Raw genomic sequence first — 14450 nt, 5'->3', positions numbered from 1 at the left:
TTGTAATTTGTCTTATTCTTTGTAAGTTATTATTCTCCATCCATGAGGTGCACATGCAGGGAGGGCAGGTCATCTAGTTTCCAGTCTAATCCAAGATGTGAAACTGTGGGAAAGAAAATGACAAACCAGAAAATTAACCAGAATAAGAAAAGAAGAAAGACAAATGTGGTTTGGCTTAGTAGCCTACATTCATAGATTGAATCACTTGTTCGGTATATTTAAATTGGCTTTTATCCCTCCCACCAAAGTGATCCACCCTCTTTCCCCAACCAATCCTCTCTCCTTCCTATCAGTTTGGTCTATTTAGCTCATGGTTTAAAATGTCTATAAATTTCTATTTCCATGACATGTTTCCATTTCTATGGTACTGACATGAAATACTACTGGAATCGACATATTCCCCGATGAAAGCTACCAACAATGTTGTAGAGTGCAACAGGTGTAAGCCTCAAGCATGTATTTTTTTATAGTTGGAAATTTTAATAATAAAACATCATATTCAAATAAAAACAGATATTTTTTAGCATAAAGCAGGGTTAATAGATGTTTATCAATTTAACAGCTTAGTTTTTTACAGTTAAGGTTAATAGATCGTTCTTAGCTTTAAGAAGAAAAAGCAAACCGTATTCTAGTTGGGCTTGATTTTAGACATTTTGGTTGTCGTTTCATGCCCGTTTGAATACGGTTTCTTATTTTATTGGGTTTCCTTTTGTGACAATAAAAAAAATCAGATTTGGGTATTCTCTGGATCCTGTTGTATTTGCTTTTTTTTTTTTCCAATGCATGATTCCTACACTGATTCATGTGATATTTGTGGATGTGTCTCTCTTTAAGGGTGGAATAACAATGAAGAGAGGCAGAATGATCTTCATTATCTTCCTATTCCGATTCTTGCTCCTTTGGTTTCAGGCTCCATCTCTCTGTCATCTGTTCCTTCCTCATCTACACCTCTTGATGATATGCCAGTGCAAGAAGTATAGGTTCTAGGGTAAGAGTTGCGGGTATTTCTAAGACATAAGAAGAGGGTAACTCTAGAGGCTAATCCTCCACCACAATCAGATTCTATGAATTCAAGTAATCCTCCTATTTGTTCTTCTCATGTTGTTGATCCCATTCATATTGACACTACTAGCATTGATTATCATGATGTTTTGCCCATTCATGTCTATTAACTTGACCTTCCTATTGCTTTACAAAGGGAAAGAAAAAATACACTCAGTCAGCCTGTTATACTATCTATCCCATCTCAAACTCTCATATGATTTTTTCTCCTTCATATCATTTCTTTCTGCTGTCTTTAGTTTCTATTCCCAAGAGTGTTGCAGAAGCTGTTGCTCAACCCCACTAGGAGGCTTTGGATCAAGAAATGAAATCCCTAGAAAAGAATCAAATCTGGCAGTTGTTTGAATTGTCTTGGTGTAAGAAACTTGTAGGTTGTAAGTGGGTTTTCACATTAAAGTATGATGCTAATGTCTCCATAGAAAGGTACAAGATTTGGCTAGTTGCTAAGGGATATACTCAAATGTACAGAATTGACTACTCACCTTTTTTTGCAGTCACACGTAAAGGATGTCAAGAATGCTTTCTTGAATGGTGATATGCTGGAAGTTTATATTAGATCTTATTCATAAAAAAAAAAGTTTATATTAGATCTTTCTACTAGTGTATCTTTTTCTGGAAGTGAAGGCAAAGTGTGTAGGCTTTTGAAATTCATCCATGGGTTGAAGCAGTCTCCCTGAGCTTGGTTTGACAGGTTTGGAGGAGCTCTTTAGAAAGTGGAATATATAGTCAGTCACATGCTAATCGTACCCTTTTTATTAAGAGAGTTGGAGGCTTGGTAACAGTTTTGATTGTGTATGTAGATGACATTGTGATTACCAGCAACAATGTGGCTAAGACAAACCATTTGAAGCAATTCTTAGCCATAGAATTTGATATAAAATATCTTGGTGAGTTAGATACTTTCTAGTAATCGAAGTTGCAAGATCCAAGAAAGATATCCTTATCTCACGAAGGAAGTAAGTCTTTGATTTGTTGAAGGGAACTGGTAAGATTGGTGCTAAACTTGTAGGATAGTCCCATAGATCCTAATCACAAGATTTGTGGAGATGTTGGGGAGGTGTTGCCTGACAAAGGAATGGATGTATCAAAGGCTGGTGGGTAAATTGTTCTCTCTCCCTAACTCATCCAGACATTTCCTATGTAATTTGTGTGGTTGACAGTATATGCACCAGTATTGACTTCTCCATTTGGCTGCAGTTGAAAGAATTCTATGTTAGTTGATAGGTACTCTTGGCAAGGGTCTCTTCGCATGCTCCACGTGGTCATCTGAAGGTAGAATTGATACTAATTGGGATGATTAGTTGATGAAAGGTCCATTTTGCGTATTGATTGTTGGAGGAAACATTTTTTCTTGGAGAAATAAGAAACAATCTGTTGCTAGATCAAGTGCTAAAGTTGAATACAGAGTAATCAAGTTGCTTTGAAGTTATTTGTGATAATCAAGTTGCTATCAATATTTGCCTCCCTTTTGTGAAGTCCTGTGATCAATTGGCTGTTTGCCTAACTAAAGGATTATCTCATTCTAGGTTGGAAGAAAACTTTGTGAAAGCTAGGCATGTTCAATATTATACCTAGCTTGAGGGGGAGTGTTGAGAGTGGCATTTAAGTAAGGGTAATCCAGGCATTTTGTGTTTAATTGTAATGGAGGGTATATGTGTAATTTCTGTAATCTTGTATATATTTCAATGAATATGGCTATGCCCATGATTCTTTTGATCTTCTTCTTCCTTCTCTTCTCTCTCTCTCTCTCTCTCTCTCTCTCTCTCTCTCTCTCTCTTTCTTCTGTCTTCTTTTCTCCTTTTTTTCACTGTTGCACAAGTGAAAGTATTCTTCACTCGAAATTGAGGAGAGCAGTAGGAAAGAACTTACCAATATAAAGATAACAGCACAGATAATGAAGTTGGAGTCTTGAAGCTGCTGCGAGTCTTCGAAAAAAGGACAGTAAGAACTAAAATAGGGTTGAATGATAGGATCAGATGAGCTGCTGTTCAAGTTATGCCATCGGTTCAAGAAAAGAACCAATGAAGACTATGAATAGAGCTAAAAGAAAAAATAACAGAGTTAACATTTTGCAATAGCAACTGCGAGACTGGAAGGCTTGAGACTTGAACGTTGGAGGTTGGTTGCAGTAGTATCTTCGAACCTTGGATCCCTAACCTTTTCTTTGCAAAATGAATTGGCTGGTAGGGGTGTTGGAACCTACCAACATTTTGGATCAGTTTGGGTAAGAAATTTGGTACCTAACCGACATTTTGGTTTTGACCATTTCATAAACTGAATTGAACCAAATTCAACATCAAATCAAACTAAACCAAACTAAATTCCTATTGGTTTGGTTCAGTTTGAAATCAGTTTGGGCCTTTTTGATAGGTTTTCAGCACCCAAGCTCAGCACATAAGCCCACATTTGTTTAATCTTTGGAATTGTGGGCTAAAACAAATAATTCAAAATACAATCCAAGCTCAAAATTAAAGTGAAGTCTCCTTTTTTTAGCGTAAGAATCCAAGCACATGGGTTTGTTTAGACTTTTGATAATGATACAACACATTTCTTCACAACACAACTCATCAAGTACCAAAATGATGGTTTTTTCTTTTTCTTTTGTTTTTTTCATTTTGATTTGGGATAAAAACTAAGTATCGGTTTTAACAACTTAGGTTGTGGGCAACCTCACTATAATTTTAAGAACTAACAAATCAAATAATTTATGAATATATCATATGCTTTTATATATTAATATTAATTTATGATCTTTTAAATTTCAAACTGAACTGAACAAGAAACCAAATAAATTGGCCAAACTAGCTTATTTGGTTTGGTTTAGTTTGGTAGCCTCTTTACTATTTAAAAAAATGATACAATGCAATGGGGACCAGGATATAACCATGTCTCCACCAATACAAGTTAAAAAACTCAACGAACATGCGAGGTGCATGCCTCTTCTACATGCCTCTATATGCCTTTGTACAAGAGGCATGCACTTCACATGTCTCTACACTTCTGTATGCCTCTGTGTTTTTGGGGTGCCTTGCTCCACATGTTTTTGAGGTGCCTTGCTTGGAGGACTGCCTCTAGGTGTATGCTCCCATTCCTTTTAAAACACTTGCTACTGGTTGCTATGTGGAATACAAGAGATGGTATTATAACATGGTGAAAATATTTTAGATATGTGCAGTAGGAATGTTATTGCCCACCTAATAGACATGATTACCACTTTAAGCTAGCTCGATTTTTTTTTTCAAATGTGAAGTTGTACTTAGTTTTATTTTATAATAAACTATTTGGTTGATTTGAGTCATTTGCACTTTATAAATTTTGCATGAAGATAATAATAATTTAAATGGGTCTACCTATGTTTTCCTTACCATTACATAAATTAATATTCTATATATTTTCTTATTTTTCAATGTTTTCACAAGGTCTATTTCCACAACATTTCATACATTTGTGACGTGTCCTATATTTGGATGATGATATTTTCTCTGACAGACTATATGGGGTCAGCTACATGAATCCTGTTTCGCCAATCCATTCTATTTAAAGCCATATCCACTGTTAAATTATTAGTGCTTAAGTCTTTTCTTTCTACTTCTACCCATGTATGTTTTGGTTTTACCCCAAGCTCTTCAGGTCCCTTCAGTGTGTAACAAATCACTTCTTCTAACTGGCATAGTTGGTGGTCTTCTATATGCATGTGCCCAAACCATCTTAATATATTCTCTCTCATTTTATCACCTATTATACTCCTAGGTTCCTACAGATAATTTAATTGCTAATTTGCCACATTCATTTTCTGGACATGTTCTTGACTGCTCAACACTCGCTCCATACAACATGGCTGGCCTTATAACTGTTTTATAGAATTTTTCTTTTAACCTAAGTGGTATTTGCCTATCACATAGAAGTCCAGATGCACCATTCCATTTTACCCACCCTTTCTCTAATTCTTTGTATTGTGATATTTATACATTACCCACATAATATAATAATCTGTCAGAGATCATGTAACTCTCTATCTAATCCATTCAGCTTGTCTGCAACTAGTTATTCTCTTCTCTTCTTCACACCACTTCATAGACCACGCTTACAAACACATTTTATTCACTTAAATCATTGCCAAAACAGCAATTCAGTATCAAAGCATAATATGCATGATATATTTGATTCAATTTGATCAGTTTGTGGACCTATCTAACGCAGTTCAATTAAGCATGAAAATTTATGCTGGTTTTTCATCTTCAGTACAAAGCATTTTGAACTGTTAATAATACAAAAAAATGTGCTAGTTTCTGATTAGGGAAAATTCTCGATTAGTACCCTGTACTTTGGGCCTAGTGCCGTTTTGACCCTGAACTTTAAAATGCAACAATTTAGTACCCAAACTTTCAAAATGTGCCAATCTAATACCTGTGTTAACCAGCCATTAAGTGGCATTTGAAAAGACACAAATCTCCTTCAAATGTCATCTAATTCTCTTTATCAACCATCCAAACGTTGATAAAAAAAATTGAACAGTCCCAAATCCTTACCTCTTCTATTCAAGAAAGTTGGGGTCACGTCTAAGTAGGCATTCTGGTGACCCCAACTTTCTTGAATAGAAGAGACAAGGATTTGAGACTGTTCATTTTTTATCAACATTTGGATGGTTGATAAAGAAAATTAGATGGCACTCTAAGGGCATTTGTGTCTTTTTAAATGCCACTTAATGGCTTGTTAATGGGCTGATTAACGGCAGGTACTAGATTGGCACGTTTTGAAAGTTTGGGTACTAAATTGTCGTGTTTTAAAGTTCAGAGACCAAAATAGCACTAGGCCCAAAATACAGGGTCCTAATCGGGAATTTTCCCTTGTAATTATTGTGGTCTACTTTGTTATCATGCTCAACCCAGTTTACCCGTGCAAATTGGAATTTTCAATGGAAAAGGAACTTAATGTGGAATCTTTTTTCAGGTTCTGTATTTTTAGGGCAATGGACCCCGGAGAGTGTGGGAGATTATGCCAGTGGGACTAACCATGTTCTTCCCACATATGGATATGCACGTATGTATGGGGGAGTATCTTTGGATTCCTTTCTCAAGTACATTACAGTGCAGTCTCTGACAGAGGAAGGTCTAAAGGAGCTTGGTCCTTATGTAGCAAAGATGGCTGAAGTTGAAGGGCTGGAAGCCCACAAGAGAGCTGTAACCCTTAGGCTCCAGGACATTGAATCGAGGCTACCAATTTGAGATGGTATTCATTAGCCTTTGTGCTTTGTTGTAGCAAGTCTAAAACAATATCTCCGTATTTATTGCCTGGATGTTTGAAATGTACGTGGTTGACCACTTGCAGTACCAAGGGGAAAGAAGCACTAATAAGGTCCGCGCTATTTTATCAAGGCCCAATTCGATAAGCTCTTTGACAAATAATTTATTTTTCTTCATTGGAATTCATCATCCCTAAATTTTGTAGTTGAAATTCATTGGAATTTTGTAGAAACAGATGGTATTCATCATCTGTTTCTATATTATAAATTCTGTATAAATTAAGTTTGCAGGTACTGTAAGTCTTTTTCTCTTTGTTATGAAAACTAAGAAAATGTCATGTGGAAAAGCTTATATTGACATGGGTTTACAAATTGTAAGAAGGCTTCAACCTATTAACCAAATTCAGACGGTGCATAAGCTAGTATAGGAAGAAGATCAAATTGTAAGTCTTTTTTTTATTTATTTCTTTTTTTATGGAAAGAGGATGAGCTACACAAGTCAGGGGTAGTTCTTCCCCTTAAATCCGCAGCAGAAATAAAACTAAGACTGAAAGTTATCCAATCTCTTTGATAGGGTTGGCAATCTTGACCCCAACCCACCAACTTTGGAACCCACCCATACCCACTAGACCTGGCAAAAAGTTGACCCAACCCAACCCGAAAAAACAGGGTTAGGGTTTCATATTTAGTTACCCGAATGTGAAAATGACCTGACCTGACCTAACCCAAAAAAAATTGGGTTGGGTTGCGTTGGGTCATGGGTCAATCCGCTGACCCGATTGTCAAGTCTAATCGGGATTATTTATGCATTGTTAGAAGTTTCCACTCTTCAATTTTTTCTATTTAGCCTTTACTTTTTATTGTTTACTCTTTAAATTGTTAAATGTTCAAGTTTTTTATTTTATGTTTGCAATTTTAAGTTTAATTCTTTTAATTTTGACATTTTTCATGTAATTTCTTTATTTTTTAAAATTTCAAATATTTTTTGGGGTGATTCGAATTGACCTATAGGTCAACCCCTAACCTAAACATTTAGGGTTAGGGTCTAGCATTTGACAACCCAATCCGAAATCAACCCGAAGTACCTTGACCCAACCCAAACCCAACCACTCAACCCAATTGCCAGCTATTGGTGGGTCAATATGGGTCGAGTAACCCATTAGGGTTAGTGGAAAAGGGTTAGGGTGGGTCAGGTCAAGGGTATCCATTAGGGTTAGGATTGGTTGGGTTAAAGTCAGCTCTACTTATATTTGCCAAATCGAAAAAAAAAAATTGCAATTGAAGTGACTCGAACTCAAACCTCCTAACTCCTTTATATCTCATTAGAATTCCAAACCATCATGCCACATTTCATTTTGAGATTAAAGGTGAAATAAAATAGATTATATTAGCTTTCGTGTTCACATGCAACTTAACACAAAAACACTTCTACAAAAATAATTTTATAAAGTAATTTTATGAAAAGGACTTTTATGAATGCACATTTACACACTGATTAAAAGGCACGCCTAGGTGCACAGGTGAAGCGCATTTTAGGGTATGCGCCTCGCCTAGTTCTTAGGTGCAACCCTTTCAAAAGGCGTATGCTTGGTGCACCTAGGCATGCACTTGATGTGCCTTGCGCCTCAGCCCAAGCGTGCGCCTATTCAAACTTTGACGCTTATTTGTTTTTCTGAACATAGCGGTTGGGTCAGGGGCTCCGCCCCCGGACCCTTGTGCAATGCAAAATGTCTTCTTAAAAAGCAATTAAAACTATAAAATCATTATTTTTTTTTGAAAAGTAAGAATATAAGACCTAACATGGACTTGTTTGGGCTTGCCTCAAGGGGCGTGGAACAAAAGCGGCTCATAGAATCAAGAATGTAATATGGTTTACATTACATTAGCTACTTGAAGTAATGCAATGGAGTGAAAAAAGAGATTATAGGTTTTACATGCTTGAAAATGTTTTATATGTTTGATTTTATTTTTAAATTCTCATTTGAATATGCTTTACATCTTATGTTTATGTATTTTAATTTTAGATAATAGGTTTTTTAAAACATTTATTTTAAAATTTGTTTATATTTTTTATTTATATTATGTTTAATATTTTTATTTTTTTGAATTTTTTGACATTTTTAGCTTTTTTTTTGTATTCTTGCGCCTTGCTTCAAAAAGGCGTATGCCTCACCTTGTGCCTTGTGCCTTAGGCACAAATTGACCCCTTTGCCTTTTTTGTGCCTTGCACTTTTAAAATACAGTTTTTACAAAAGTACTTTTACACGAAAGCACTTTTATAAAAGTATTTTTTACAAAAGTACTTTTACAAAAGCACTTTTACACGAAAACACTTTATCAAAGTATTTTTATGAAAGCATAAAAGCACTTTTACAAAAGTACTTTTATGAAAGCACTTTTACAAAAGTACTTTTATAAGTGTTTTCACAAAAGCACTTTTATAAAAGTTATGCATTTTTTTTTTTGCATTTTCTGCAATTTTCTGCAACTTTCTGTAATTTTTGGTATTTTTGGCATCTTTTGCAATTTTCTGGTATTTTTCTACATTTTCTACAAATTTTTGGTGCTTTAATGCATAATTTTTGTATTTTCTACAAAAGTTCTGAATTTTCTACAATTTTTAGTATTTGTTTGCATTTTTCTGAATTTTCTACAATTTTTTAGTGTTTTTTGTATTTTTTTGTAATTTTCTATTATTTTCTGCATTTATCTACAATTTTTACATTTTTGGGTATACGGGTTGACATGACTCGTTTTTGTCACATGGCCGTTTTGAGAGACATTTTTCTCTCAAAAGTTATTATTTCGGGTGTACGAGCCGTCCCGACCCATTTTTGTATTTACAAGTGTAGGTGTGTCAATATGGGTGAGGGTGGTTAGAGTTAGTGTGGGTTATGACCCTTTAACAAGGATTGATGATGGGTCATGGTGGGTTGGTAGATCAATATGGGTGAATTGATATTCAACCCTTACCCAGCCCAATCCACCCATTTGCCACCCCTACTCTTTGATCATGTAAACTTTTAGGTAACATTTGATTCATCACAACAGTTTTGTTATGCTGAGTCAAAAAACATAGTAATTGAAGGGAGGCCTAAATGCACACTTGCAGTTAGGTCTCCGTCATTGTAGCTTGTCTCCCTTACTGTTCAACAAAATGCCTGAAAAGAACGCTGCCATGTATTGCCTTATTATTTGATCTAAAACATAATATACTTTTAATATTTTATAACTGAAGTTATAAGCCCAAAGCCTGGTCAAGTCACGGCCTATGATCACCCCTTTTTTCATGACTTTAATTCTGTTCTGGCCGACATTAACCTTGATGGCCTTGAATCGACCTTACCTAATCTGTTATTGAATAGGGTTTGGTCTTAAATTCTTGGAACTGGCCTCGGCTCAGACCATTTTTAGGGTCTGGGGTTTATCCTGCCTAACCAACCTGGAGAACCGGCCTTGGAACAGAATGTAAAGATATTGTTTTCTGGCATAATAAAAAAGGGATCACTTAAAACGTTAAACGTTAAAGATACATAACCAGCTCCCTTGTACAAAAGGAATCTTGATGCACTAAATGGGGTGTTTTAACAAAAAGAAACAAAACTCCTTGTACATGAGCACATTCGACTTCACTTCTATGAACATGTATATTAACTTAATATCTACTAAAAGAGATGGTAGCTCTCTCGGGTATGATCTAACAGAACCTGCTCGCTCCAGGCAATGCTTCCCATGGTTCCTTTAGTTTTTGAGAAGACAAATTTGCATCTGACATAGTAGTTCAACTGTTATCATACAAGTGGTAACTAATAGGTGGTATTCATCAACTGTTTATCATCCATTATATTATAATTAAAAAGTAAAAATGAAAGACAACTAATGGGTACTATTGTTATTAATGGTAGAAATGACCCATTGATTGGGTCAAATGGGTTGATCATTAAAAAGTGAAAATGAAAGAGAACTAGTGGGTACTATTGTTATTAGTGGTAGAATAAATGTCTGAACATTGACACATCAGCTTCTTGATCAAGTCAACATTTTATTTTATTTTTTTATTTGCAACATAATTGTTTGGATTGAAGCTGGCTCAGGAATCAATTTGCGTGACAGGTCAATCAATTCTGTTATGTTGAAAGCATTGATATAAGGTGTAAATTGGGCCGTGCCGTGGGTTGGACTGGTCCGTGGGTCAAACCTTGGGTCAGGTTGGGCCGTGGATTGGGCCAAAACTATTTATTTAAAAAATTTGAAAAAAAAACTTAAAATTTTAATTTTATATGAATTTTGATGTATACAATTATTTATATATATAATAATTAAATAAATTAATATAATAAAATTAAAAATAATTATTTATTTTATTAATATATATATATATATAATATATATAATGAGTCGTGCTGGGCCATGCCGACACATGGGCTGCGGGTAGCACAACCCGCTCGGTCAGGCGGCACATATTTGTATTTTGTATTATTTTGTATGCATTTGCGGTGTACATATTTGTATTTGTATTCTTTCTAAACTGAACCTTAAACTTCATTTGGTTGCGGTGCAATTTTATTTGCATTAGGACAATTGCAATGGAGTACAAATGAAAAAAATGCAAATTCTAGTTTAATTTTATTTAGGGTTTTACTCTATTTTGCTTCAGGTCTTATTTTATTTCCTTTTTACTACAATCAAATAAAGTAAGGTAAATTTTGAAATAAAAATCAATCACAATTTGCACCCAAATCATTTGCACTACCATAAATAAATTTGCATTGCAATCAAACACAGCCACCCTTAGGACAAAGTAATAAGTCATTCAGTTCGGCCATCTGAGCTGTCATTGAATGTCCCCTTGGTTATTGTATTAGACAAGATGAATAATATGATCATGGACCACTTCAATTAACTAACTGTTGGCTCCAGAATTAAATCAGAAGACAACTCTTAGTTTATTTAATTAACCATCTGATTTGGGAGTATTAATTTGTAAAGCTCCTTTTGAAAACATGTTCTTTTAAGCTTCAATTAACTAACGACCCAGTCTGTATGAAAACATGTTCTTTTAAGCTAGAAATCTCCAAGAATCAAATGCATACAACAAAGAATATATAATATGTTTTCTACATTTTTGTTTCATTAAGAATTAAGAACCAAGTTGTTATTATTTTTGGAACTCAAGACGAGAAACAATTCACATCGGAGAACACCCCCTTATTTGCTGAGAAAGGATTTCCTAGGAGGTGTAGGAAAGAAGTACGTATAGGAAATCGGGATTCATACATACCTTCTAGAGATTTCCATGTAAAGCTTGCTTGAACTGACCAAACCATTGCTAGTTCTATCTCGAAGCCATGATAAAATTGCACCAAAAACCATGTCCACGCCTTCCTTTGGCTCACCGATCAGTTGATGCCACATTCCTGGAAAGATTTTCAGCGTTTTGTCCTTGCTTTCTGCCAATTCATACAATAGCCTTGCAGAGTCTGAGTCGCACACTTGGTCATCTTCCCCGTGGAGCACTAGCAGAGGGAGCTCCAACTCATGGGACCTCCTCCTTACCTGCTCACACACTCGGAGGAACTCCAGTGCAGTGGCTGCCGGCGGCTTACCGAAGCTCCGGCGGTTCGGATTTCCGGCCACCAGCTTTCTCTTCCACTCCTCCTTGAAGGACCTGCTGGCTATGGGCTTTGTGATCACTATTTTCCAAGTGGGTGCAAAGAAAGCTGCCACCGGGAGCAGCATCTCAAGGGGCCACGCCGGTCTGAACTTGGCAGACACCCCACACATGGCTCCACTCAGAACCAGACCACTCCATAGCTCTTTCTGTCTCAGGGCAACTAGAATGGCTATTGCACCCCCAAGTGACTCTCCATATAGAAAGGCTGGAAGCTTTGGGTGGTTAGCTCGAGCTGTGTCAAAGCATTGGATGCAGTCATCGACGACTGGTCTGATGTCTGGAATGTGACCACTCAGGCCCTCAGAGAAGCCATGGCCTTGGAGGTCAAGTGCTGTGACATAAAACCCAGACTTAGCAATGGCCACTGCAGTGAGTTCGAAGATCCAACTACTGTCAGAGGTGTAGCCATGGACCATGGCAACTACTCCCCTTGGCCGAATGGTTGAATCAGGGCCCCAACACTGTGTGAAGATCTTCATGTTCTGCTTGTTGAGGATGAACTTTTCCTGGTGAAGGACACTGTGTTTCTTGTAGAACTCTTCTCTTGTGAGCTCTCCAAATGGGCTGTTTTCATTTGCTTGGTGAATTGGGTGAGCCATTTGATTCTCTCTGGGGCCTTTGGTCTTGTGATCACTGGTTGAGTTGTGCATGGAGATGGCTTGTCATCTTTTATAAGAAAACTTCCCCAACCCAAGGCCCCACTCACCGCTCCATAACTCACCAACAGACACTGTCCAGACAAACTGACGTGATTTATTGCACTTAGCACACGGATTCTCCTCGCCAACGCCAAGTGATCTGAATTTGATCCACTATATATTTTCAACAGTTTTGTAAAGCATACATTCAAATTGGATTTATCCAATTGAAATTTCTGCAAATCTGTATAAAATTAACATGAATTTATAGATTTAAACTTGACCCAACTTGATTATAATTTTAAGGAATTTCAATACTAAAACAATATTTTATACATGTATATAATAATGGGATCCTTGCATATTAATTGAATGAAGCAATATCCAAATTCAATTGGATTATGGCTAAGGGGATGTCCAAAATTGACTTAAAACAAATTGGATTTGAATTAAATTGGATTATTGCTAAGAATCCAATTGAAGTTTGATATTGAATTGAATTTGAATTTGAATTGAAATTGAAATCTGCCATTCCATTCCTCTGAGTGGCTAAAACCTTGCACACAGCAAGCTTCATGTGCGTAGTTTCATAAATTATATATAATGTTCTAAACCAATTGTCAATTTACTTGGTTTCCTAAATTGTACAGATCATATCTAATAATCAGCGGTCCGTATCTTATCCTTCTTGTCGTTTGATAATGACTGAAGTTGCTGAATTGAATGACTTATTGCATTGTCTTTTAGTGCATAAAATAATTTAATAATAATGTATTAATTCAAGGGTGCATGAATTTATATACCATCTTCAGCTTTAACCATGCACTAAGAGTCCACAACCTCCTTAAAATTTATTCACTAAAAGCAAAGTAATAAGCTTTTCAGTTCAGACACTTCAGCTCTTATGAATTGGAAGGTATCTAAAATATCATATCCATTGTTTTATAGTTGAAGGGTCAATATAGAAAAAAAGATAGTGTTACCAAAATAAGTTCATCAAGTTGATGATTAGGGTCATTATTTGTAAAGGTTTCCCTACTTTTTCCTGCAAATCAAACATAGCCTAAGGGGAATGGATCCAAATAAAAACAGAGGGTGGAATTTAATGCATCGAACAAACTCTATGACTCCATAAATATATATTTAATTATTATTTTTCTTTTAAGTGCAATGCAAGGAGAATTTAATGAAATAAAGTTATGTGTAGTGGATAAGGTTATATAGGGAACTACTTCGGTTAGCCGTTGAGGAAGTTATTAAGTATCGGCCGGTTTGAAAGGGCTTTCATGCAAGGACTTCTAGCTTTGTAAGGTGGTTGTACAAGAAAATTGGACAAAAACAGCTGGTTTAGAGTTCTTATAAGCCACCTTAGACTTATCTTGGCGGCCGGAAGTTCATTTGGAAGAGCTTTTGCATTGATTGAGCTGTATTGGCCGAATTGCTTTTGAAGAAGCTACTTAAAATAGCTTCACGTACTGCAAAGTTGATTTTTTAGCTCATATAAGCCTATTTTCAGTTTTTTGATATTTTACCTAGTGTTTTCGAATTGTTGTTGATCCGGACGGTCGGACCGGGAACCGTCCAGGCAAGTGGTTCTGTTTTTACATAAAACCGGAATCTGGTAAAAAACCATTGAAAAAGTAAAACGTTAACCCGGGCAGTTGAATCGTTGACCCATTCAACGATTTTTTATCATTTTTTAAATTTTTAATTATTTTTTTTTAAATTTTCTATCAGAACGAACTGTCTGTTCAAACTGGACGATCGGACCATCAACCCGAAAACTGATGACCAAAACAATTCCATTTTCAGGTCATTTTTTAAAACATTGATT

At 35.9% G+C, this 14450-nt stretch overlaps 2 protein-coding genes and 1 long non-coding RNA gene across 19 annotated transcripts in view; 2 read left to right on the top strand and 1 right to left on the bottom strand.

Annotated features, from left to right (window-relative positions):
• Positions 1 to 6706, top strand: part of HDH (histidinol dehydrogenase) — a 46140-nt gene extending 39434 nt beyond the window's left edge. For 10 of the 17 annotated variants that reach the window (XM_088954576.1, XM_088954578.1, XM_088954586.1 and 7 more), the window contains 2 exons: positions 6013 to 6291; positions 6391 to 6706. In XM_088954576.1, the coding sequence (XP_088810702.1) occupies positions 6013 to 6287 (275 nt within the window). In that variant the 3' untranslated portion in view covers positions 6288 to 6291; positions 6391 to 6706. Of the gene's footprint in view, positions 1 to 6012 lie in introns of all 17 variants that reach the window. The other 7 variants (XM_088954574.1, XM_088954575.1, XM_088954581.1 and 4 more) reach the window with 1 other exon arrangement.
• LOC148845601 (uncharacterized) lies at positions 1863 to 2783 on the top strand. Its single transcript, XR_016102177.1, has 2 exons — positions 1863 to 2156; positions 2260 to 2783. It is a non-coding gene; the product is annotated as an uncharacterized LOC148845601 (long non-coding RNA).
• Positions 6707 to 9846: 3140 nt separating the features above from the next.
• Positions 9847 to 12599, bottom strand: LOC148845599 (caffeoylshikimate esterase-like). Its single transcript, XM_088956382.1, has 2 exons — positions 11586 to 12599; positions 9847 to 10072 (listed from the first exon to the last, which is right to left on the bottom strand). The coding sequence occupies exons 1-2, from the start codon at positions 12575 to 12577 to the stop codon at positions 9970 to 9972; spliced, it is 1095 nt and encodes a 364-aa protein (XP_088812508.1). The 5' UTR covers positions 12578 to 12599; the 3' UTR covers positions 9847 to 9969.
• Between the last annotated feature and the right edge of the window lie 1851 nt (positions 12600 to 14450).

The sequence above is a fragment of the Nelumbo lutea genome, chromosome 7 (assembly GCF_056320005.1).
Source record: "Nelumbo lutea isolate HS-2025 chromosome 7, American lotus-T2T, whole genome shotgun sequence".
Lineage (NCBI taxonomy): Eukaryota > Viridiplantae > Streptophyta > Magnoliopsida > Proteales > Nelumbonaceae > Nelumbo > Nelumbo lutea.
The sequence above is the reverse complement of the archived record's forward strand: the minus strand, read 5'-3'. Positions and strand labels throughout refer to the sequence as shown.

Excerpts from the sequence above, each read along its gene's own strand:
- LOC148845599 (XM_088956382.1), bottom strand. The coding sequence starts at position 12,577 with ATGGCTCACCCAATTCACCAAGCAAATGAAAACAGCCCATTTGGAGAG. Across the intron at positions 10,073-11,585 it reads TACATGGAAATCTCTAGAAG|ATGCAAATTTGTCTTCTCAA; the intron begins GTATGTATGAAT and ends CTACTATGTCAG.